At 27.1% G+C, this 25,196-nt stretch overlaps 1 protein-coding gene across 3 annotated transcripts; it reads left to right on the top strand.

The window, feature by feature from the left end:
- Positions 1–24,946, top strand: LOC112594299. Of its 3 annotated transcripts, none has more exons than XM_025339009.1 (7): positions 4,542–4,664; positions 9,984–10,574; positions 11,288–11,466; positions 11,556–11,722; positions 13,061–13,352; positions 13,426–13,553; positions 23,935–24,946. In XM_025339009.1, the coding sequence occupies exons 2-7, from the start codon at positions 10,175–10,177 to the stop codon at positions 24,170–24,172; spliced, it is 1,404 nt and encodes a 467-aa protein (XP_025194794.1). In that variant the 5' UTR covers positions 4,542–4,664; positions 9,984–10,174; the 3' UTR covers positions 24,173–24,946. The 3 variants fall into 3 exon arrangements, with proteins under 3 accessions (XP_025194796.1, XP_025194794.1, XP_025194795.1); XM_025339010.1 differs by having other exon boundaries at positions 4,542–5,045; XM_025339011.1 differs by lacking the exons at positions 4,542–4,664; positions 9,984–10,574 and adding an exon at positions 1–523.
- The last annotated feature ends 250 nt before the right edge of the window (positions 24,947–25,196 follow it).

Raw genomic sequence — 25,196 nt, 5'->3', positions numbered from 1 at the left:
ACAGCAATCACCTGTTTGGTGATCGCATGTTCGCCGCTTACACTATTTACATATTATTATAATCGTATACAGTTTTATGATTCGCGATAGCTTTCAGTAATAATATTATATTGGTAATAATTTTAATCGTGCGTTGATGTACCTACACGGCTACACCTAATAATATATATCTTCTAATCGCTTTTCGTAAATGTTTCTACGTCCATTCTCCGTTCGTTATTGCCTGGCTCATATTATTGTCGCTACCGTTTCGCACTAATAAATATAACAATATATGCTATCATGAACCAGTCCATCCATTGCGCCAGCGCAGTGTGGTACGACGACCGAATGCTACCGTATATCCGTGTATAGTTTTCGCCTGCGATTTGTGTAAAACTTTTCTATTAAAAAATCAAACATTCGTCGTTATAATTGTTATTTTGCAATACTTCTTGTCTACCCGTGGTGTTAACCGACGACAGTCCATAAATGGCTATCCGCTTGGAAGTGGCGCACGCAGCCACGCAAACCATGATCAAAGGTAAATTATAGTCATTATGTATCATTTTTTTTTTTTTTTTGTCAATCCGAATCCATTGTCACATCGTATGACATGAGTATGAATTATAATACCGTGTCCCGAACTCCTGAATACAAAACTATCGATATTATTACATTCTTTCGTTATTTCGCCATCATTCGTCACCCCTACAGCATCAGCAGCAGCAGTAAGTGAATGACCGGGAAAAACGAACAAATCTCAACTTTCGAAAAAACATAAATAGATAATATGCCAACTGTCAATCTCGTTTTTCTGTACCTTAATTTCGACCTCGAGCTACCGCCCACCTTTGAACCTACGGAATAGTTTTGAATTCTAATGCTATAATAAAATACGCTATCCAGTCGATGAGGTGACTATACGAGTATGATCAGTTATAGTGTTGTAATTCAGCGTATATAATATATACGTAGGTATTAGGAACTATGCCATTTATAGTTGTACGCATGTATAAATAGGCGTGGGTAAACATAATATTTCTTGTTTTTAGTTTTTATAAAAATTAAGTAGATACCATAATTGATACTTTTTATTGAAAATATACTTATATCTTTATAAATAAAAATATGTGCATAAATATCATGATAGGTTTTAAATAAATATTCTAATTTTAATTTTAAATACCTATATTGTAATTTTTTTTTTCTAAATATTAACGAAACTGTGACATATAAATACAACTTATTTAATACTAAGTTCCAAATTTCCAATTATGTATGCTATACATAGTGTTCAAACTTTTATTTTATATTTGTTGTTTATATTTAATCGTCGATTTCCATATTTCTAAATAGATACTTTGTAGGTACGCCCTATTATATTGCATATACACTGTTCTGAACCAATTGTTATAATTAAAAAAGATCGGATAACTAAGACTTATTTTTGAGTATCATGTTTAATTTAAAATTCTTTTTTTCTTCATAAATCATATTAATTTTTTTTTTGTGCTAATTTAATGTAAAAATTTCAAAACATTTATTCGTGTATTTGAATTTTTGAATACATTTTTTTTTTTTTTTGTACATTTTTGAAAATTTAAATACATTTATACATTTAGGTTCTATAATAGTGTAAATATAATATGGTTATAGCTATAGTTATACAGTATGGTTATTAACTATGCGGGGACGAACTACTGAACTATTCGTACAATACTACAATTCTTTGATCATTTCACAGTAAACGATTTTTATTGATTTATGATTTGGATTCATGCTTTTTGATGTATGATAAGCCCGTATTATTACTATCATGTTGTCTACCCAACGTTACACCTCACCGTGGTCATTAGAGCGTGATATATAGGGACATAGAGAATTGTACATAACAATAGAATAGTAAGAAAAATTGTATTATAAACAATAATAACTGTTACCTCGGAACGTTGGCTCTGTAAATGAGTGCTAAAAATATAATTATACCTCATAAGTTTGTACGTTTTTTTACTAAAAAAATAAGTCTTAACGCTTGGTTGCACTAATAATTATGTTGGTCCAATTAAATTTGATCATTATGTATTACATAAATAATAAATATTTTTTTTAATGCTCATTAGTCATTACTCATTGGTCATTATTACAAAAATTGTTTAAGACATCAGTAAACGATTTTTAAAAATATAAATTATAATATATTTAATACATTATACTTATATAGAATAATATTGCTAGTACATAATTATACGTTATTACTACTTTTGACATAAATACCACGACCTTAAAGCCCCTAAATCTTAAACTTTTATATAATTTACTCTTGTTAATTAAATACCCATGACAGAATACATTTTAAATAATAGGTACTCCTGTACTTGAAATTTAAAACTTCACATTTACATTATTTAACCACATCACAAGAATAATTGTTGGCTTTGCCTTCACGTAAAAAAGATGACAAATCTAAATGATATTAAATTTCATGTTAATTGGTAATTACCTGTATAACGATTTATGCAATTTAATTAAACTTTATAAATTACTATTGTTTATCTTTTAATGACTGATTGTGTATTAGATTAAATTGATTAAATGGTATTTATGCATTCTCTTCATTAATACTACAGAAACAAAAACTTAAAATTAGAAATAATAAATTCTACTGAATAATAAGTATAAGCCAGGTAGACTTCGTTTTCTCAATTGTTTATAAAGTTACAATAGAGAAAAACGAGAGAAAAACAATAAAACAAAATTACCCACAATATATTTTAATTGTATACAAATTATAGGATCTTATTATGTTAAGCTAATCAAGTATAATTTTTAATTAAATATTCATGTTTCATCATTATCGTGTAATATGTATTTTTCTCAATAATAATAATGTAATTTACAATATAATGTTTATATAATATACATGTTACATAGTTGGCATCCATTATACTTTCTTCAATACATATAAAAATGTATAAATTGAAGTATTTACTATATTTTTATATTATACGAGTACATTTATGAAATACATATTTTGATCGAACATTAATGCAGCATGAATATATTACGCTGCATATTCATTTAAATCATGGTATCGTACTATCGTATTGCTATTTACTAAACATTCAATCGTAAACGTTTTATCAGAATTTATATCGAGTATAATAAAGTATATCAGCATAATATTAATATTAAATATGTATGTTTATAATCTATGTATTGCCATAAACACGATTGTATTAGCTGTATTAGTAGTTGCTATTTATTTAACGCTTTATAATTTAATATTTTAAGTATCTGATCTCTATGTATCTATTATTTCCATACTTTATTATAATAATATATGCGATCTGTATAGATTATATAAATGTAAAATAACTAAATTAAATAAATTAAATTGTAATAAAAAGTTTATGATTTTTAATTTTGATAGTCTTCCCCTTAAACTGATAAATCATTACAGCTTTTAATGAAATACTTACATTTTTTCGCGTAAAAAATACTGCTATAGATACCTAGGTTTATTTTTATTCTTATATTTTCTAACCAACTTATCTGTGTAAGTACAAGTATAAATGAATTGGTTTCTGTAAATGTAATTTTATTATTAGGTGTAGCCGTGTAGGTAATTAAGTACGTAAAGGAATAAAATAAGAAAGGGGCACAGAATCTGGTTACTTAATTGTTTCAAAATGTAACATATTATGAACAAGTCACCAAAAAGGGTAGATGATATAGAATAAAGTATGTCTAACTTTAAATCTTAAAATAGCCCTGTGAATAACTATAAATTCACGTGGCTATGACATCTGTGGATTCTAAATATGTCGGTAGGTATACCAAATGAGGACCTATAAAAAAATGTTAAACTTATCGTCTTTATCATTTAAATCGAACCGAATAGAGTCGCATCTTTTACAAACTTAAATTCAAAAACATTCACTATGTTATTGGTTTATAGTGAATAATATACTAATCTATTAATCAATTTTTTGTAGAGAATCGAGTAAAAGGTATTTTAATAGTGCTTGTGCAAACGTTTTAATATTTTTAACAAAAGAATTATATAATTTTGCCGTACCACTCGTCAACCATAATAAATTGCAAATGTGTTATAACCACTGAACCGGGAACCTGCAGTTTGACCATTTTGGGGACCACTGACGGTACTGTCCGCTAATAAAACGCATATCCCGCACGCTCTACCCCTCTTACACGTTTCCGTTTGATAACAACGTATTCAAACGCGACGACGGAATCGTCGCCGAGATGAATTAATATTGTTCTCGTGGACCCTTCCCGTGTACGCGTGTTTCGACCACGGTTGAAGTTGGTAGGCTTATCCGAACCGCAGTTTCGACAGAACGCACGCGTGCTTTATGAGCCGCCGTCGTGTTTCGTTCGCCGTCGCAACTCGCCGCCGCCTTGCCGTCGGGCTACTCTCGGTAATTCAGATATCAGATTCAGTCAATCAGCAGCTGCCGAAGTGTTCTTGTTGTCGTGCTGCTAATCGCTTTGCAATTTGTTCCGCGTGCAACTTGCATCTCGCGATTAACGTTCGTAATATTTTAATATATTATTGTTTTTTCCCTAGTGCTTGTGAATAATAATTGTTTTTTTTTTCGTTTTTCATCATGCACGTCTATTTGTGTTCTCGCGTCACGCAGTTGTCGTGTTACATTCAAGTTTGTAAATGTTATCACTTAAGCGTCCTAGTCAACAACGACCGTCGGCATCACTCTTATAAATTGTAAATTTTAAGCCGGGTTTCCACTATAATGCGTCGCGTAATGTTGAGTATAAATAGAATTATATTATGTTTGACTTGTAGGTAATGTATTACCGAAATTTTTTTACTTACAACATTATTATACGAAATAAACAGAAAACAATACGATACTGTTGTGGAAACCCGGTTTTACGTCGCGGGGTTTTGCCTATCGTCTTACCTTGTCTATTCCGACAGAACGTAATTATCATATTATAATGTTGTTACGTCGACGACGGCCATTATTATTATTAATTATTATGAGTGTGCAACTATGCGAGTACCATGGTATAATATGGTAAGTACAGTACAAGCGTCATCAAAATCAATCAGGGGATAACGAACAAAATTCACGAAACGGCGTGTTCCTATAATTTTGTCGTCGAGGACTTTTATCAGAAGTTTGTTTAAAACTGAAGTGACGAACATTGACAAAGAGATCCTACAAGAAAGCATTCGAATCCTTGCCGATTTTTAAAATCTTCCGTTTTTCCGTTAGCGCAATATTTTTGAATTTTTGATACCTAAACAATTTAGTAAACGACTCACATCGCCATGCATTCTGGGAATTTTCCCTCCTTCGTATTTCACGGTCATTGTTCACAACTTCGTACACTGTAAAAACAATATTCTAATGTACCGTATAAACATGTTATAATTTATTAACCATGTTCGGGACACATTGCAACACGTTATCTTGTAGACTATGACCTCGCAGACCTCAGAATTTTGTTTACGTATTCGGTAACCATTTTATTGAATATTCAGTCCCCCCTTTTTAAACATCTCCACCATTTCATTGACGCGTCGTTAAAGAGTCGACGGGGACCTTTTTTTCACACACGAAGGGTTAATATTACAGTAGTTATAATAATAATAATAATTTTTTAAATAATGTGTTACACACTTGTGTGGTTTCGTCGGGGCTTGGCACAGTCGTCATCTTCGAGATGTGGTTTTTTATTATGGTTATTAATTATTATTATTTGTAAACGTACGCACGCGACAATAGAATATATTTGTGCCGGCGGTCGACGTATACATAAAAATAAAGCTTTACAATCATAAAAAAACCGCATGTTAATCAGTGCGGTCCATTTTGATACGTTTTGTATTTTTATTTTTCTAAACGGTCATCGACAACATACATAATAATATAATAATACATATACAATGTACACGATATGATACTATAACAGTTATTATTATTATGTATGTCAACAACTTTTGCTACGACAGATTAATAATAGAAATTATAATTGCGTTTTGAAATCTCGTCACGCGCTAACGTTATTCTTGACGAACAGCGCTCGTTTGTAGTAGTCCGGCGGCCGGCGGGCACCACGTGTTGTCTCGTCAGTATCATAGAAACGTGGGGATATACCTACCACCTGGAGCCGCTGGAATCAACAGGCTCTGAACAACTTCTGACCCGTGATAACACTGCACCAGTTTGTACCGTTCGACGCATGAAAATCTAAACATTTAGCTTTACAATATTATGATATTATTTAGTTGTATTATAATAACAGACATTGATTTATTTCAAACTAGATACAAATCCTGGCATTAATCCAAATAAGTACTTAATTTTTTAAATTTTTGAACAGATTATATTTTTAAGAACTTTGAAGCATTGAATGAATGTTCACTAGCAATAGTCCTTAACCTGAGGACATAGTTTGTTCTTAACACATTAAAAAAGATCACAATCTAGTTTAAATTTTGACGTTTTCCATACTTTTTCGAATAAAAAAATAAATTGTCGTTACAAAATATACTCAAAATGTTGTTAATATACTTATGTAATGCTAAGAATCTTAATCATGCATGCTTAACAAATCGTTCTTTGTAGTTTGTTTAGTTGCTTTGTGATTGAGCACTATTATTATTATTTGGTAGGTATGCATTCATAAAAATTTCAAAATATTTTAACATCATACTAGTATATTGTGATAGATTTTCTCGCAGTTCCACCATTGAATCGGATACAGACAGTGATTTTTATTTTTTTAAACCACTATTAATGGTAACATAAATAATTATTTCTATAATATGATTCACGTATTTGGTCTATCATATTGCTATTCAATTTTGACTTTCTGAGGTAAACTTTTTTGAGAGTGCCTATTGTTAGTTATACTTTATTATTACCGTTTTTAAAATATTATTGGGTATTATTCGCGTTTTTAATTGTTATTAAGATCAATACTTGTATGTAGTTATTATCCTATGAGCTTATCAGGTACTGTAAAAATAATTTTATAATCACCTAGTATGGTATGATTATATAATCATCTATTAAGAATTAAATAAAATATAAATCCAAAATTTTCTTAGTCAAGTTTTCACGCATAGAACACGTTACTAATGCTTTGACTTATGTGTTAAAAATTTGTATTTATTTGAAATATTGGACATAAGCGGATATTCTGCAAAGTAACAGTATCTCCACTCTATAATAAATGTTAATACTATGAATCCAATGATACCTACAATTTTATATTTATTTCGATAGTATGTTTGTGTTTAATATTATATCAATGTTTAATTGTCATTAAATCATAGTACATAACATAAATAACTCTGTACGTCGTCAAAACTCATAAAATATTCATAGTTTAACGCAATTATTTTTCCAAATACCAATACCCAATACTGGATTGAAAAATTATTTAATATCTCAGCTATAAATAATGATACATTTCATAATTTGACAAAATTCTTATTTTGTACTCCATGCGGTGTAAACTTCCGCCCTCAGTCTTTCATGTACTTTTAATATAAACAATAAATAAATATTGGACATCAGCTGTCAAAGTCCAATAACTAAAATTGATAATTAACGCCCCTTCGTAATCTAACTTCAATTAAATCGTTTTTAAATACGACATCCTTTAGTAAAACGAAATAATTAAATAGAACACACAATATAATCGATAACCCATTAATAATCACGTAAAGTACTATATTTTTCTCGTACTAAACTGCGCCTACTTCTTTTGTTAATTTTTTTAATTATATTTTATTAAAAACTTTAATATGCAGTTTAACTTATGAACTTGATAACTTATTATTTCAAATTCCGTTATTTAACTTTTTGTTCTTTCGGTTATCCTATACGTTATGTATTATAAAAAATGTAATGTTATATTTATATTTAACCGACAAATGTATTATAAGGTCACTTCCTGTGCTCTTAATATTACATAATAAATCGACTATTCAAGACCCGTTTATAAAATGTAAACATTTCAAGGGTCCTCATCATGTATAAAAACACAATCATCGCCTTGCAGGAAACGTGTTTTTTGATATATCTTTAGTAAATAAAGCCCTTAGTCCTATATGTTTTAATCGCTAAGTGGATATTATACATATTAATAGGTAATAAATGGATTTTTCTAAAAATGTTTTTCACTTAATCCTTAGAACACCTATATGTATAAATCCTTTTTTAAATTAATATTCATTAAGTACTTTCGTATTATTAAAATCACATCTGTTTTTGTTATCGATCATCTGTAGTTATTAAAAATGTATAGAATATCTTCTTAAGTTATTATGTTTATTAAAAAACCATCCAAGTATTTTGTTGAAACTATGCATAAAAACGCACGTTTTTTGTTTAGAAAAGTGACCAGTATTTAATTTATCGAAATCGTCTTGAGATAATATTTTGTGAAATTGTTTGTTTGTTTTTTTTTTTTTTTTTTGTAAACAAGTATACGTAAACACATATGTATGTGATTTTATCGAAAATACACATAATTAATTTCATTGTTTGTATTTTCCACAATATTATATATATTATTATCTTATATAGTTATGTATTATAAATTTATAAAATGCGTGTAAACTAGAAACAGTAAACAAACTTAATTATTCTCTTGAATTTTGAATGTATAATTTTTGAATTATTGTTATACAATTTCTTTTACGTTTATTTAGAATTTTCCTTCAATAGACATAATATTATAGAATTGTTATACATACGAAACTTCCTTTTCCCATATCTTAGAAAGTAAGATCTTCGTATTTCTCACTACTTTTATAAATAATTTAATTATTTATGATTATATTAATTAAATTAAGTTTTTTAACGTACGAGCTACATATGGTCGTGTTATTTCATGTTATGTGTATGAAGTTGTTATAATATGCATATGTTTCTCCAACACGACCAACAATTATAAACCTCCAACCATATATACTTTTGGATATTGTTATACTTTACCAAATTTTCTTAAAAATGTATCCTAGTAACAATTATAAATAAAAGCGAATATGATAAGGTCTATTAAATATTAATTCTAGCCATTAATATTAAATAGTAACCATCCTTTATACTAATTTGATATTTTTTATATTTCTTGTTAAAACCTAGAAATACGATTTAATAACAGTAATATATTGTTTACTATTAAACTTAGATAATGATTAATATTTCATAATTTATTTAAATGAATGCACAAAATAGAACAATATCCTAAAGATCATTTTTTGAGCACTGCTACACAATTCATTTTTGATATTTTGTACAAATTGAAAGCTAGTATTCAATGTTATAACTTATAATCAATATTATTATTACTGTTAACTCATTAAAATAGTTTATAACGAAATTTAAAATAACGATTGTGAGATAGATTAGGTGTATTTATCTCAGCACTTCACTACTACACAATACACATACAATAGGTAATATTGTAAAGATGGCAAAATAATATACAAACATGATAATAATATAATTTAACATTTTTAGTTTTAATGAAGCAGTATTTTCCCATTTCCTATAAATAAATCACGCATTTGACTTTCATAAATATCGAAAAACATAGAAATATTGATCATAAATTTTAAGTTTTTAAATAAAATACTACCAACAGTTGACAGACTTTCACTAAACTTGATGGTTAATAATTGTGTACTGAAATCTATTGTACAACTCCAATTTTATACATTTCAAACGTTTCGTGAATTGTCATTATATATATATATTTTTTTTTTTTGTACTTATTAACCCTCAAAATTGTTGTCGCCTATTAGTTGTTATAATTTTAAAGGAGAAATTAAATAATGATTTATAAAATTACAAATTTCGGTAAATCAGTCGTTTAAATAATAAAAACTTAAATACAAAAAAAAAAACACAAAATGGACCGTACTGTGTTATAAAAATGCAGGTGTTTTCATAACATCCATATGGTTATATAAATAATAATGTTTCTTACAGAAAAATGTCAATTTACTGGTTACTTCGTGCAAATGATGACAAAATAACCTAGAATACGTTGGCCTAGAACCGTTAGAAAAGATATTTATGGTATATTCAATTCTATTTATAAACAACTATTCCACGGTGTTGGCGGGCTCATAAAAAAAGAATAACCGCATGCAAATCGTCAAGTATAATAATAATTCCAAATGGACCGCAAACCGGACAACGACGGCGGTACGTCCGATTTCGAAATTCCGTTTTTCGACCTAGAGTCACAGCGGTTAGAATTCGACACAAGCGCGGACGAAACGGATTCTTCAAGTGTTTTTGACTGTAGCTTAGACGAAAGTTTTCAACAGATTAAGAATGACCTAGAACGACTTCACCGATCGACCCCGAAAAAGATGAATTTTCATCGACCCGCGTCAGCTTGTCCTAATGAATCGTCCGCTGTCGTTGATGACGAGTTTCCCGAAATTGATATCGACCAGAGGTTTGATATAATGAAAGACAGGGTTAGAAATTATCGATCTAAAGAGACGGAAACATTGAGACGATGCATCATCGAACTAAATAACACTATAGCTTGCGTAACAGACAACGAAGGTAAAAAACGTGTATGTAAGAAAAAAAAATTACCTTGTTATGCGCATTTGATGTTTATTTTCTGTTATATCCTGTCAATATAACTATACACAGGCGGATATTTGATTGAATTTTAAGTGGTTAAATCTTTCTTTGCATTGTTGCAAAGTATATACCTACCTATTTAATACTTTGAAAAATGTTTAATAATTTTGGGGGGCAAGTCCCTCCCCCAAGCATCTCCCAATCACAGCCTACTTATTTATGTATGGAAATTTTTGCCCTTTAAAAATTGAAATACAATATTATAATCATATTCTAAGTTATTGTTGTATGTAAATAAAAAAAAAAAAAAAAAAAACCGATTTAATTGATTTCTAAGTTAAATTTTTTATACCTAGTATATAAGTAATAGATTTTAGAAACACTCTTTTCTAAACATTGCGATGTGTGTTGGATAATTATTAAACAAATATTTTTCATAGAAATTTAGTGTTGTAAGAAGTACTTAAACTATATAAAAGTAAAACCATTTTGATACAAATTTAATCAAGCTCCAATGCACTTTTATTTTTGTAAATAAGAAAATTATCGTATTTAAAGTTAAATGGAAATATTGCCTAGTATCTTGTATTAATATAATATAGTTGTTCTCATACTCATTATTATTTTGCAGTTAATCACTATTTTATTGTTAACTTAATACTTATTGTATTAACCATATTTATTTTTAGGTATGGTCAAAAAGTGTGAACGTTTGGAATTGGATATCTCAAAACAAGAGAAAATCCAATTGCTAAAAACTGACATAGCTGCAATAAAAAGTCGTTTGTTGTCATTTTTGCGTAATGATCGATTGGATGCTAATGTACAAAACAAAAATGAACTTCAAGCTTTAATCCACACAGCTAAGGTATGTTAATATTATAATCTATCTACTTTGATTTTATAACAATACAAATGTGGGCTAACATGTTATAAATTTATACTAAATACTTTTAGACTGAATTATCAAATTTGGATACTTATTGGAATAGTCGCAACATAGTGGGCATTACCGAAGAGTTAAACAGACACTTCAATGAGTTGAACGATTCAAATAATATTTTGAATCATATGAACAAAGAAGTCGCAGATTTATATTCTATTTATACTAACACTAAACAAAGGTTAGTCCATCTATATAATATTAGACTTTAAAGGTATTTTTCAAGCATTTAAAATAAATAATCTTAAAAAATTGTTGTTGTTAGTAAAACTAAAAACTAAAAAAATCTCAATATTGTAAATTTTAAGGATTTGTCCCAATGACTTGTTTTATCCAATTTACATATTTCCAATTTAAAAACAAATATCTGAATTCCACATCTAAATTTCCACAATCCATTTTCATTGCCCAAGTCCTCCAATTATATCTTTGACTGGCAATTCCAATTAATTGGTTGTTACACATCATTGGACAACCTATATCTTCTTCACAAAATTGCACATCTTGTCTTATTGGACACAACCATTTATTTCCACTGTTAACGTCATTAGTGTTTTTAAAATGTATTCTGAACAATATTTTTGTATGCATTTATTATATACTTGGCTAATTCTTGACATTTTCTATTAATAGTAATAGTATTGTTTGATATTGTTATCCATTTTTCATAGTAATTAATTGCCATCCTGTTTGATGATTTTATACTCGTGCCGTAAATTGTACATTGTTTTTTGTCCCAAAGATAGTTATTATTTTCAATAAAAAAATTGTTGTAATAATTTGTTGTTTCATTAAAGAACGTATTAGGAATTCCGTTTACCTACATAAGATTTTTATCAAACCATTAATATATTTTTATTTATAATGTTTGAAATCTAAGTAAATTACTTCAATCAATAACACTCCATTGATTTCATTTTCAAATTGTGGTGTATATAAGGCTTGCACTCGATATTTTATTATTTTATTGCAACTTTGAACCTTAATATTATTTGTTGTGATTTATTTCTTTTTATCCACATTTATGTTATGATTTTTAAAATTATATATGATATGCATTGGATAAAAAGTATAAACAATATTTTTTAATTAATAATAAAAGATGTTTACCTATTATCCAATTTATATGTATAACATTCCTATTATAAAACTATTTTAAATGCATTTACTTTGATAAATTGTGGATTAAATTTTTTTATGCAAACTTTCTCAGTCAACATAAATCTGTTACTTATTCGACTCGCACAACAAATTGATATTTCTGGTAGATCAGGATGTTTTTCATAAACTCTATATATATTTTTCAAATCCAATGGGCAATATTTAGTTGTTGGTGTATTTGATAATAGTTTATGACTTCTCATATTTTCTAGTATGCAATAACTTAAATTAAAACTAATTAATATTATGCTATAATAAAACATAATTAGAATCATTATGCTAATACTTGATTAAATACTAATATTACTATGCTTTACCTTATAAACAATTGTATTTACATTTGTGTTCATGGTTACAGATTAGAAAGTGAGATATTAAGATATCAGAATGCATTGATCACATGGGCTGAATGTGACAAACAGTTAATGGAACTTGAGATGAAATTCAAAGGTTTTAGTGATGATGGCGTTGTTGGTGGAAACCAAAAATCTGGATGTTTTGGATCAACTTCTGACAGTGGCATGTCAGATTCAGGTTCAGAGCATGAGCTTAATGAGCATGAAAAAAGATTAATTAACCTAAAACAACTAGCTAACAATTTGATGACTATTATGACTCCAGGCAGTGAAGCACTATCATCAATATTAGCTGTAATATAAAATAAAATATACTCGAGCTTAAAATTGTGTCCAATAATAAAATAATATTATTACAATTTTATAGAGAATAGAGAATAATGAAAAACAGTTAAAAGAACTACAGCAAACCTGCAAAGATCTCATAGGAAGATCAGAACTTTGTAGTAATGATGACAAATTGGATAGCTGTGAAAGCCACATTAACACCGATATGTAAGTTTGGTCTCTCATAAACAATAATAATAATATAGTGTATTGCAGTAATAATATATTATATTCAATCAGTCGTACCTCTTAAACATTGTACTTTTAACCCAAAAGTGCATAGTGAATGTTTTATAATAGGTATAATATTTATATGAAAAATTATTATTTTTCCATTCTAACATAAATTAATTAATTACATACATGTGTAAGTTATAAAATTTGAATAAAAATTATACTTAAAATAGGGTAGATCGTACAGTATACTGTAATATAATTAAATATTTAAGTATGAAAAAGCCAAACTTAATGTGGTTTAAAAATATACAACAACAAATTTAGATTCTGTAGAATTCATTTTCTTTAATTTCAATATTATAATAAAATTATCTATTATCAAATTTAAATAAAGAAAAATGACGTGTGTTCTCACATTGGTTTTATTTATGTTTTAATTTTCAAAGCAATTTGCAAGGAAGTAAAATATTAAAATTAAAAAAAAAAATACCTAATAAAGTAAATGACCACTTTACTATGGGTTATATAAGTGTATTTCATCATTAAATAAATCACTGTAATGTACATTATATATTTTAACTAAATAATAAATAAATTAATAATTTAAAAAACAACTCCAAGTAAAGGATGCCAGTGTATATTAGTAATAATATTTCTCTTGATTGTTATAAAAATTTAAAATATATGTTTAAATCTGTAACTTCTGAGTTACTTTTTTGCTATAGAATAGTATAAATAGATTTGTTATATAAATAAGCAAACTATAATAACAATTTATGAAGAATCTTGTATTATTTTTTTTTTTTAATTTGAATTACAACAAAATAAGAATATTATTTTATCAATTAGTTTTGCAAAATTAATCTTATATTTTTTAAAGTTCTGAGGATTTTTAATTTTGATCTCAAAAGTAATAACTGGATTTATTTTCACGAAAGCAAATATATCGATATTGAAAATCATAGGATTTTTTTTTAATTACTATAAAATATGTACACAAAAAAAATCTTATAAAATCAACACATTCATTGCTCAGATTTAAAATGTCATAACTTGCTTTTAAATTAAAATATTAAAAATATAACTAATAAGAGAACACATTTAATAGTCTCAACTTTAAATTTAATAATATATCAATTTCTTGCAGTTTTAAAATGAACAACACAAAATTCATTCGGCTTGATTTAAAAAGCATTATGTTGTATATTTGTAAGAACGAAATGACATGGTTATCAATTCTTAATAAATATGATATTTTGTATTTTTTTTGTATTTTGGTAGTTAACATACATTTTTCCCCCTAAATGCTAAAAAGCTACAACTATCTCTGATTTATTAAAATATACATAAATAACTCATGAGAAAATATACTTAGTTTTATAGGTGTTTAAAAATAAGTTAAATATTTTATTTTTTGAAACCAATATTTAAACATGACCTTCTCAATTAACATTTAAAAGATTGTATTTTGGGTATTCTATTTTTATATGGTCTACATAATATATTTGTATTATTATTAGTATTAAATGAAACTATTAAATGCTGGTACTTAAAATAATATTTCATTAATTAATCTGATGTATTTATGATTAAAATATTGTATTGAGTATTGTTATTTATAAAATTAAGAAGATAGGTAGAATTAAATTTGAACATTATTTTTAATAGATTAGGTTAATTACTACTAATTAATACAATTTTGAATAAACTTATGTTCCTTTTATGCCAACAAATATTTATTCTGTGTTTTAATTAAATATTTTATCATATGTTCTGTATTTCATGCTGTCCTGGGTCTCCAGGTAAGCTGAAAATATTTATTTTCTGCATGTTAACCCTTAACACAGATCGACCTTCAATCTTCTACAACATTGATGAGGTACTGTATACGAATACAGATTAAATACTGAAAAAGTCTTGATTATATTTTGCTTATTTTTCAATTCTCTTATTCTATTTCAATGTTTTTAAATTAATATTTTTTTTTACCGAGTTTCCAAAATCCCAATATAAAAAGTTAAACATTAAAAATGTTCTCTGAATTGTAAAATTTAGTATTCAACTGTCACAACCTTGAGCTTTAATTTTGCATGTATCACTAATGCAGATGATTGGTCTATTAATCATAAAATTGTAGTTAAAACATTGTCAGGTAATACAATTTAAATAGGTTATTTTGACAGCCTATATAGTGAATACAATACAATGTGCTAATAAAATAATATATTTTATTCTCTATTCATACATTAAATATTTATTGAATTTTATAATATTTTTATCATATCATTACAATTTGTTACCTATTGGTATATTTATAATGGTTTTTTAATATTAATAGTAACTATAATATATTTTTAATTAATTATGAATTACGTTTACAATATAGTTGTTACTTGTTAACAATGTTAACATAATAGTTATCATTTGTCTTCTGAATAAACATTTTATTTTTACTCACAATTATTAATTATTTCACATTAAATAAATTTTACAACTTAAGGTTATTCTATGAAAAATTTTGATGTGTAATGTGTATCACTTATAAAGTACAAAATTATTTTGGTCTTAACCTTAAATAATATAAATAGATAGGTACTAAGTTTAATTTATCACCAAAATTTTAACTTTAAAAATATGTTGTGCATGCCATGTATTATTGTTTTTTAATATCTTATATTTATACAGTATATATTGCTATAAGATTTTAAATATTCTGTTATAATACTCTTAAGGTATTATATATATTATTGTCCTTTAGTTTTTTTATTGTACGAATATATAATAATAATAATAGGCATTACTAATTACTTTTTAACATGAAAATTATGATATTGATTAGCACGTTAGCTTGGTAAATACTTAATAAAATAATCCTATGATATTTTTTCATACATACTATGATACTACATTACTGCTTATTAGATACTAAAAACAAGAATATAAGTAGGCTTGTTATTATTATTTTTTTCCTGTCAGGTGTGCGAGAATTGTTTTGCAACAATCTTCGACATTGTTTTCACGTTGAAACGGCCGTCGTTCTTTGGCAATCATCACCTTTAGGTTTACGTGTCTATACGGCTTGATAAGTTACACTATGCACCTATTATTATTTTCTTTTTTGTACGTGCTTTTAATTGATAAACTGCTTAATATTTTTTTTTATTGTGTCGACATAAATTTAAATAATGTGTCTAGCTAGGTTTATACCTAGTTTATTTCTATTTGGCCCATTTAACTTACACTTTTAATTATTATTTAAAATAGACTATATATTTTTGTTAATTTCGTTTTTCAAATACAAAATATTTAAATGCTCAAGTATATTCTACGCCGTCGTCAATCTAATATTATATTGAACAATTAAAAATAATATCTGTATGCTCCAAAATATGAACCAGTTAATTATAGTAGTAGATGTGGATCGTTTTACACTTAAACTGGGTGTACCTGAAAGGTTATCTAGCTTATTAAGTAATTTTAAAATCTACCAAATATACCCTTTATACATTCTTGGACCAGTTGGACTTCAGTATATATATCGAAACTACTTAATAAGTTGTTGACCTGAGTTTAAAATAATATATCGATAATGGATATAATTCTATAGAACTGAGCTTACTTAGTTAATACATAATTGTAATTAGTTAATTTGAATACCTCATAACGATTCGGTTGTAAAATATTGTTTGTACATTATTCTATATAGATAATATGGTTTTTTAAATGAAATAAAATTAATATTTAAGCTGTTTTAGCTGTTCAGACATTGCTTGTTCTCTTATATATGTATTATATTATTACTTATAGTATATTTTTTGTCTATCTCATTGGAAGAATATAGAAAGCGTTAAAAAACCTAGTCAATCGCATTTATTAGGGGGTGGGAGAGCGTTTATTGGATTATTACACTACTGAGTTGTGTCCTCCGTGAGAAGAAATTTAAACCAGTTATCCGTGTTGAGTGTGTGGAGACGTATTATGTATAATAATAGTATATATATAGTATTATATTATAATAAATTATGATGTAACGCGCGGGCGGCATGCTCAGGCGTAATTCTCGCGCGCTGTCGTCCGTCTGACTAACAGTTTAGTACTTTAGTATTTACTGTTCAGTATATTTCTATTCGCCGCCGTAGTCGTATCGCCTCTGCGCTTAGAGACTGTTCTATCGTTATTCGCGTTTCTAAGCAGTTTTAAACATTTCCGATTTTTTGACCTTTATTTTTATTTTATTTTTTTTTTGGATTTCTCCATTAACCGTTGAGTACTATTTTCGTACTTAAGTATTTCGTTGATATGCAGACTGAAATGTCGCTCGTGATTGACGAATCGTTTCCTATAATGATCACCGACCAACCAGACTCGCTGCTCGTCGTTCGAAGCCCTTTACACTACTCCAAAACCATAATCACTAACGTCCTGTACTTTTTGCTGTCTGTCTACTTCTATTTGGACCTGCAAGGTGGCATGTTTTTTTCTTAACTCCCAACATGTTGATAAAGGTACTATACATGAGAAATATTCTTTTTTTTTAAGTTCTTGAAAACTTAGTCAACATAACTTTTAAGTCGACCAATTTTTCTTCCGATTGCATTAAAATTAAATGAGGTTTTCACCACTGGCGTTACATGTATATTTCCGTATGAAAACCTTTTGTAATTGCATTTTGAATTTGGTTTCTCTTGGCATATTATGTCCTTAGTTTTTGTCCAGACACATTAAAAAAAAAAATTTTTTTGCCTAATTTTGTTTGCTAATTTATTATATATATGCCACCTGCATTTGCATAATTATAGATGCGTATACTGTTAACACATGCTACAGTTGGTATTCTTTATAAACACCTATTTAAAATGCGTGGATTACAGGTTGAATGAATCATTGTAGTAGTAACTAGTATATGTTGGTTTAAAAAATTATGCAAAACTATAGGTTCCGCTTTAAATGAAAATACGTCGATATCGCATGCATTATTATCACTCTCACTTATAGTTTTATTATGTACCTATGTAATTTCTATATAGTCTCAGGAATTAAAGTTTAAAACTTATATTACTCGATTACTAGAAAATACACTATTTAATATAGATACAAGTAATTTATGTAAACGACTACACTTATTTTCAAGACAATTTTAATATGTTAATGGGAAAAAAAGAAGATTTTAAATGTTACAATATAGGCACAAATCAACGTTTTTATAAACAAAATAATTTTTATTAAAATGGTTCTAATTCTTTTAATTTCATATAAACAGAGGCAAATTATTTTCCTACAGCTGATGATGCATAAAATATTATTATTATTATTATTTTTTTTTTACCATAATATTTTAAGTTAAATGACATATTAATATTAACAAAAAATTCGCAAGGTATCCTGACTATTTTTGCGTTTCAGTGATTATTTATAAACAAAAATTAGGTATTTTATTTTAAAAATGTGTACCTATAAACGTTAATTTCGCTTTGATTATGAAATTATTAACTAATCAGAATTAATCTTTAAAGTTATTAAAATAATTTATTAATATTTTTTTCATAAATATGAAAATTTACTTATAAAAAATACATATAGATGTCTGTGTATAGAGTCATTAAATTAAACCCTCCTGCATAATATTCACACTCTGTATGTATTTTTATCAAATGTCAATTTAATAATGAATATTATATTTAAATAATTATAATCAACAATCTGTAATCGTAAAAATGTAATTGTGTTACACTCAAATGTATTTTAGCGTTTAGAGACATGCTATAATACCTATTAGTTATACGCCATACAATTCTTATCATAATAATCAGTAATATTTTTATCGCAGTGAAATACCTTAAAATGTGTCTTATCTCCTATACCAAGTACATTGTATACGCGATAATGACGTACATTGCAAATATATTCTAATCATAGATGATATATATTATCTATGATTCTAATGCTTAATAGTGGCTGTATGTGTTAAAGTTTTCATCAGTAAAAGGAGTTGGTGGTTATATTACTTGGTTATATCTTATGTGTATATATCATACATTTCTATATTCTACTGATTTATTATTGTTATTGTTATACTATCGTCTCGTTCTTACTCTTTTAAATAGTTATCAAAAAACCACGATGTCCTTACTCCGTTATAAAATAAAACTAATAATATTATAGAAATAATATGTTAACCTTAATTGAAAGGAGTTAATACATTTTTATCTGATAAAAACGTTATTTTATTATGCTTTCGGTTAGTAGGTAGCTTTTCTCTAAAAACGATTTTAACATGCAGTTAAATTTCAAATTTTATTTTGATTTATTTTCAGTTTGTTTATTATAGTTAATATTATTATTTATTATTAATTAGTGTACAAGCATGTATGAATATTTTAAGTAAATTATCAATATGTTTGTAAATCAATGTATTATAAATTATAATACATATTTTGTTTTTAAAAAAAAATGACTAAGTAGTCACATTTAGGTAATAAATCGAAAGTACCGTCTTATTAAAACGTCTTATTTTTGGTATCTACTAAAGTTACAAAATCAAGTAAAGAGTTTTATTATCGAGAGATTTTTAGGATTTTCACATTGGGAACAAAAATAACCATTTTGTAGAACATAAAAAGACAGCTGAAATTAATTAATTTTCATATTTTATCATTATTTCACAGTTTAAACATTTTTAAAAATTATAATATTTAGAATATCTATATTTTTAATTGATTAATTAGTTATTTTTTATTTTAATATTAATATTCGATCATAACCCGTTCTCTTACTCCGGACGATGTAGGTCATGACATTAGAATGTGCGACAATATTGGTTGTTTATCATGTAATAATATTATTATTAATAATAATATATATATATATATCAAACAGGTTCCTACATAATATAATACATTATATGAACCACGACTGTACTGCACACAGCCCACTTCTGTGTTGCCTCCCAACTGTTCTCTGTATTATTACTTCAAGTAATTACAGTTCGTCTACGACAATTGGGTTCGTCCTGTAAAAATTGACGACAACCGAACTAACAATTTCATGATATGACTATCCGTAGTCAGTAATGATACTGCAATTTTTATATAAAAACTAAAGGGTGAGGTCTTTTATCTCATTTAGAATATCTTAATGAACATTTTATAACAATACTATAATTTGTGCTAAAGCTCTTAAAGCATTTGCATGTTTTTTCTTTTTGCTACTTGTTATCTAGTTAATTCAAAATTTATATTACATCACTTTTAGATACCATTGCATTATCATCTACAAAATATTTTTTTTTTATATGTTTTTTTTAGAAAACATTTTCGTATTTTTTCATTTTAAATTACTTATTATTATTTTTTTTTTTTGCATATTTAAGAGTTTTTGTGCATAGTCCATACTTATTTAATAAATTTTAAGTATATACAATCTTAAGACAGTCTTTATACTATATAATATCATCCATTCAATAATTATTATTTCAGGGTAATAACTAATAAGTATAATACTACATTCAGTTATTTAATATGTGTGTGTGTGTGTGTGTGTGTAATACACTCCGCGAAGAAGACCAGTATGGGTGTCATTTCTCTGTGTTCGTGACCTTAATCAATTATACCCGTAATCTAAGACAAAAACCTACGTGAAGACCTTCGTGTTCATAATATTAAACATACTTATGTATTATCACATGTTATGCTCGTCCCACATTAACCTTGGGTTTGTTTTTGAGACCGTTGTCCGTATGTTTTATGTATACTGCGTATATGAAAATAATTAAATATTATATATAATCATTAAACTCCAATAATGGGGATGAACAATATTTGAAACTAGTATATTACCGGAATTATAAAAAATTTAAACACAAGTATCCGTGGATTTTTTTGAAAATTTGTAATCTGCAAATACTGTATAATATAATATTAGTCTAGATAAGACGATTTTATAAAGGGAATTGACCAATCTTTACTCACCCTTATTTTCCATTTACCCTTGACGATCCCCTCGCTAAAAATTTTGAACTTTGTTAACGATATATCAAAATTAGATAATGATTAATATTATGCTATTTGTTAACAATTTATTTAATTAAATTTATAGAAGTATCATATCACTTGTTACTTCTGTCAATATTTATAACATACTTATGAATTTAAGTCAATATATTGGCTTTTTTTTTTTTTGTCTGATGTCACGTCTTGAAATAGAAAATATACTTCAATATTGAAGCTAATTTCTTGTAGTAAATTCTCAATATTTTAAACATCTCGGTAGGTTAGATTAAGTCTTATATATGTATTTACTATTTTTCTTACCATTTCTCTTTAGGGAATTAATCCTACCAACTACAATCGTATAATTCGTTTTATCTCTTCAGTAATTCAGTCGTGTCGTTTTTTCACAACGTCACGGCCTATACACCTACATAAACTCGTCGACCTTAAAAATCGTCGTTTCGGATGACCGTGAACCGTCTACGTGAAAGAAAATAATATTTATATAACTATTAACTATTGTAGGTATATTGTTTTCATTCATTTATGTCATCGCATAGCACTATCGTTTTATTAAATATATTGATACTTCAGTTTGTATACGTATATAACGTTAATAATTGACGTATTATTAGAGTATCTGAAACGAATTTATTATTTATGTTATTATTGTAATTAATTATAATATAAAAACTATCGCCAATAAACTGTATTTTATCTAGTTAATAAATTACTAGGTACTCTGTTATAAAAAGGCCTGGAATATTCTGTTAATAGTTCTAATCTAATCGCTCAAACTATAAACACTAACCTACATTATAATTTCAATTATAATAATACTCATTACTCATAATGCTTCTATATTACATAGAATTTAATATACAGAAGAATTATTTCATAATGCATACTTGATCGGTCGATTTTCCTAATTTTGAAATTTGTCAAATAAAACCATCAACATTTTTTCAGATCAAAATTAAATCTGTTTTCATGCTATAAAAACCTTCCTCGTGTAATAAATGTCTTCTTTAATAACTCATTAGTTATTATTAGCCATTACTTCTATTAATTACAGTGATGCTGCACCTAGTTTAACACAGCATTGTATGACGGGAGTAAGTATGTTACGCGACATATTTTTTAACGTCAAGACTACGAATAAATCCATTTCTAAGACTAGGGTTACGAATTTAAAACACAAGCAATTATTTTTCTTTATAAATTATTAAAATACTGTAAAATAGTTTAAAATATATGCAGTTTATTATAAGTATTCAAAAATACATTTTGATTTTATTTAATTATGTAACAAAAACCGAATGTATTTATTTTAAAGCCCTGAATTTATAAACATACTTTTGTGAAATTCGTTGAATCGTTAAAAAGCTATACATACTGTGTGGTCTTGGATTTCAATCATATGGTACGAATATATGTAAATAAATGTAATATGCAAATACGAAACGCACATATTACAACCACATCAAGAAAATGTGTACAGTTAAATAATAAAACAAACGGCGTTTATATAGTGTTACTAGTATGCTATGTTTCCGAAATTTCATTTATTTAATATTATTATTGCTCCTATTCAATATTTTCACGAACAGAAACCGACGTTTTCATATCGTATTTTGAGTACTTATATATACGAATTGCGTTTAATCAGTCTTTTAATTTTTTATGCTCCCGCCGTATTTTAGTGGTACAGTTATGAAACGCGCAGAAAATTAATAATTAGACACTACCGTGTGGTAAGCAAAGTCAACGTAAAGTATACAACTCGTGCGTATTTTTAGAACACTTATTGTATTACGTATGTACAATGTATATATATAATAGTATAATATGTATACGATTAAATTTACCATAAAATGTCCTCATTATACAAATTCATATATTTTAAAATCATGAAAACGAATTGTATGCCCTTTAGAATAAATTATTATCTTATTATAATTATAATTTTTTTTACTAACGAAATAGTGCTGTGTATACTCATTAGTCATTATATTCTACAAATGTGATAATAATATTACGTCATTCAATAGCATTAATCCATAAAATAGCATATGTTTATTGTTAATTATTTTATTATAGAAATATTTAATTTGGATCTACAATATCTCAATGTAACATATATATGTTGTGATAATATATATATTATATGATATACCTATTATAACTTTTTATAGGAAGTACATTTTAATTCTTAAAAATCTAGAAAACAATGCTGTGATGAAAAGTTGTTAAAACATTCACTATATCCATGTAGAAAATTATATGTACCTATAGTTAATTACTTATACTCTAAAAATGTAGGCATTATTTGAATTTTCCCATGTCAACTAACTGACGTATTCTTATGTTTTGTTTTTTTGCAGTGTCGACGCGGACGTAGCGGCGGAGGAAACAATTGCGGAAACGCCTCTCAATAAGAAGATCAAAGACAACACCGCACTACTCTGGCGCACGCTTCGGATTGCTGTGCCGTTCTACCTGGCAGTCATGATCTTGTGCTCGATCGGCTGGCTGGAACCTCAGTGCTGTGACCTACAGAACAACTACAAGTGGTCGTTCGCGTTAGGTCTCCGGTACATGAACGGTCCGCCGCCAACGTGATTCTCGGAACACCGAAATTCGACATCACTCCTTCCGAATTGTTTTTGTACATAATTACCTATAAATATTATTTGTTATTTCATCATCGCCGTCAAAAGCGGGGACGACGGTTCGGTAATTGATCGTTTGAGAGGATAGTATAGCGCACGCGCTATACGATGTTTTCACTCTCATCCGACCCACCATATTACATGTCCTCTCATCAAAATCAACAACATTCCTAACAATTATAATTTACCTTAACTATATATACATATATATTAAAAAATTAAATATTTTTTTCTTTTTTTTTTTTAAATTATTATTCTAATGTATATTTTGAATGATATTACTGTTTTTTATTGGATATCGTTTAGAACGAATATTTGCAATTAATGCGAATCTTTAAGCGCTTATTTTTATCATCATATAATAATATACCTATTTACATAGGTTATTTGTCAAATGAGGTCAACAGTTATTCGATAGTTTCAATTTGTTTTTATAGTTTATTTTGGTTTTTTTTATCCAGACCAATATTACTTTGTTGTGACGATCGATTGATTTTACTATATACTGATGTTTTTTTTTTTTTTTTAAGTATGAGAATTCTTGTAAAAAAAATCTATTTATATCTGTATATATTATACTTAAAATTTCAATCTTACGCACTCGATAGTACTTATTATCAAGTCAAAACATTTTTTTAGTATCGTGTGTGGAACACACTGAGGTTTCCAATCCACTCCGTCGTCGCTGTTAAAGTATGAGGATGTAGTTTTCCGAATGTTATTTTTTTTAATTACCATTTATTATAGTTATCCATTGTTTTTTTTTTATGTACGCCGCATGTTACCACTTTAACATTATATTCAGAGTACAAAGTTAAAATCCTAATAATAATATTCTTGTCGAAACGAGATTGTTTTTTTCACCCAATTTGATTTGTTTAAATAGTGATTTAAAATGTTTATGTCTTCCACAACACGGATCGACGCATAATCGTTTCTGTCAAAATACATTCTATATAAGATGTAACACAATA

The sequence above is a fragment of the Melanaphis sacchari genome, unplaced genomic scaffold (genome assembly GCF_002803265.2).
Source record: "Melanaphis sacchari strain LSU unplaced genomic scaffold, SCAv2.0 Contig22_pilon_pilon, whole genome shotgun sequence".
NCBI classification, from domain to species: Eukaryota; Metazoa; Arthropoda; class Insecta; order Hemiptera; family Aphididae; genus Melanaphis; species Melanaphis sacchari.
Note: the sequence above shows the minus strand (reverse complement) of the source record. Positions and strands in the feature narration are given on the sequence as shown.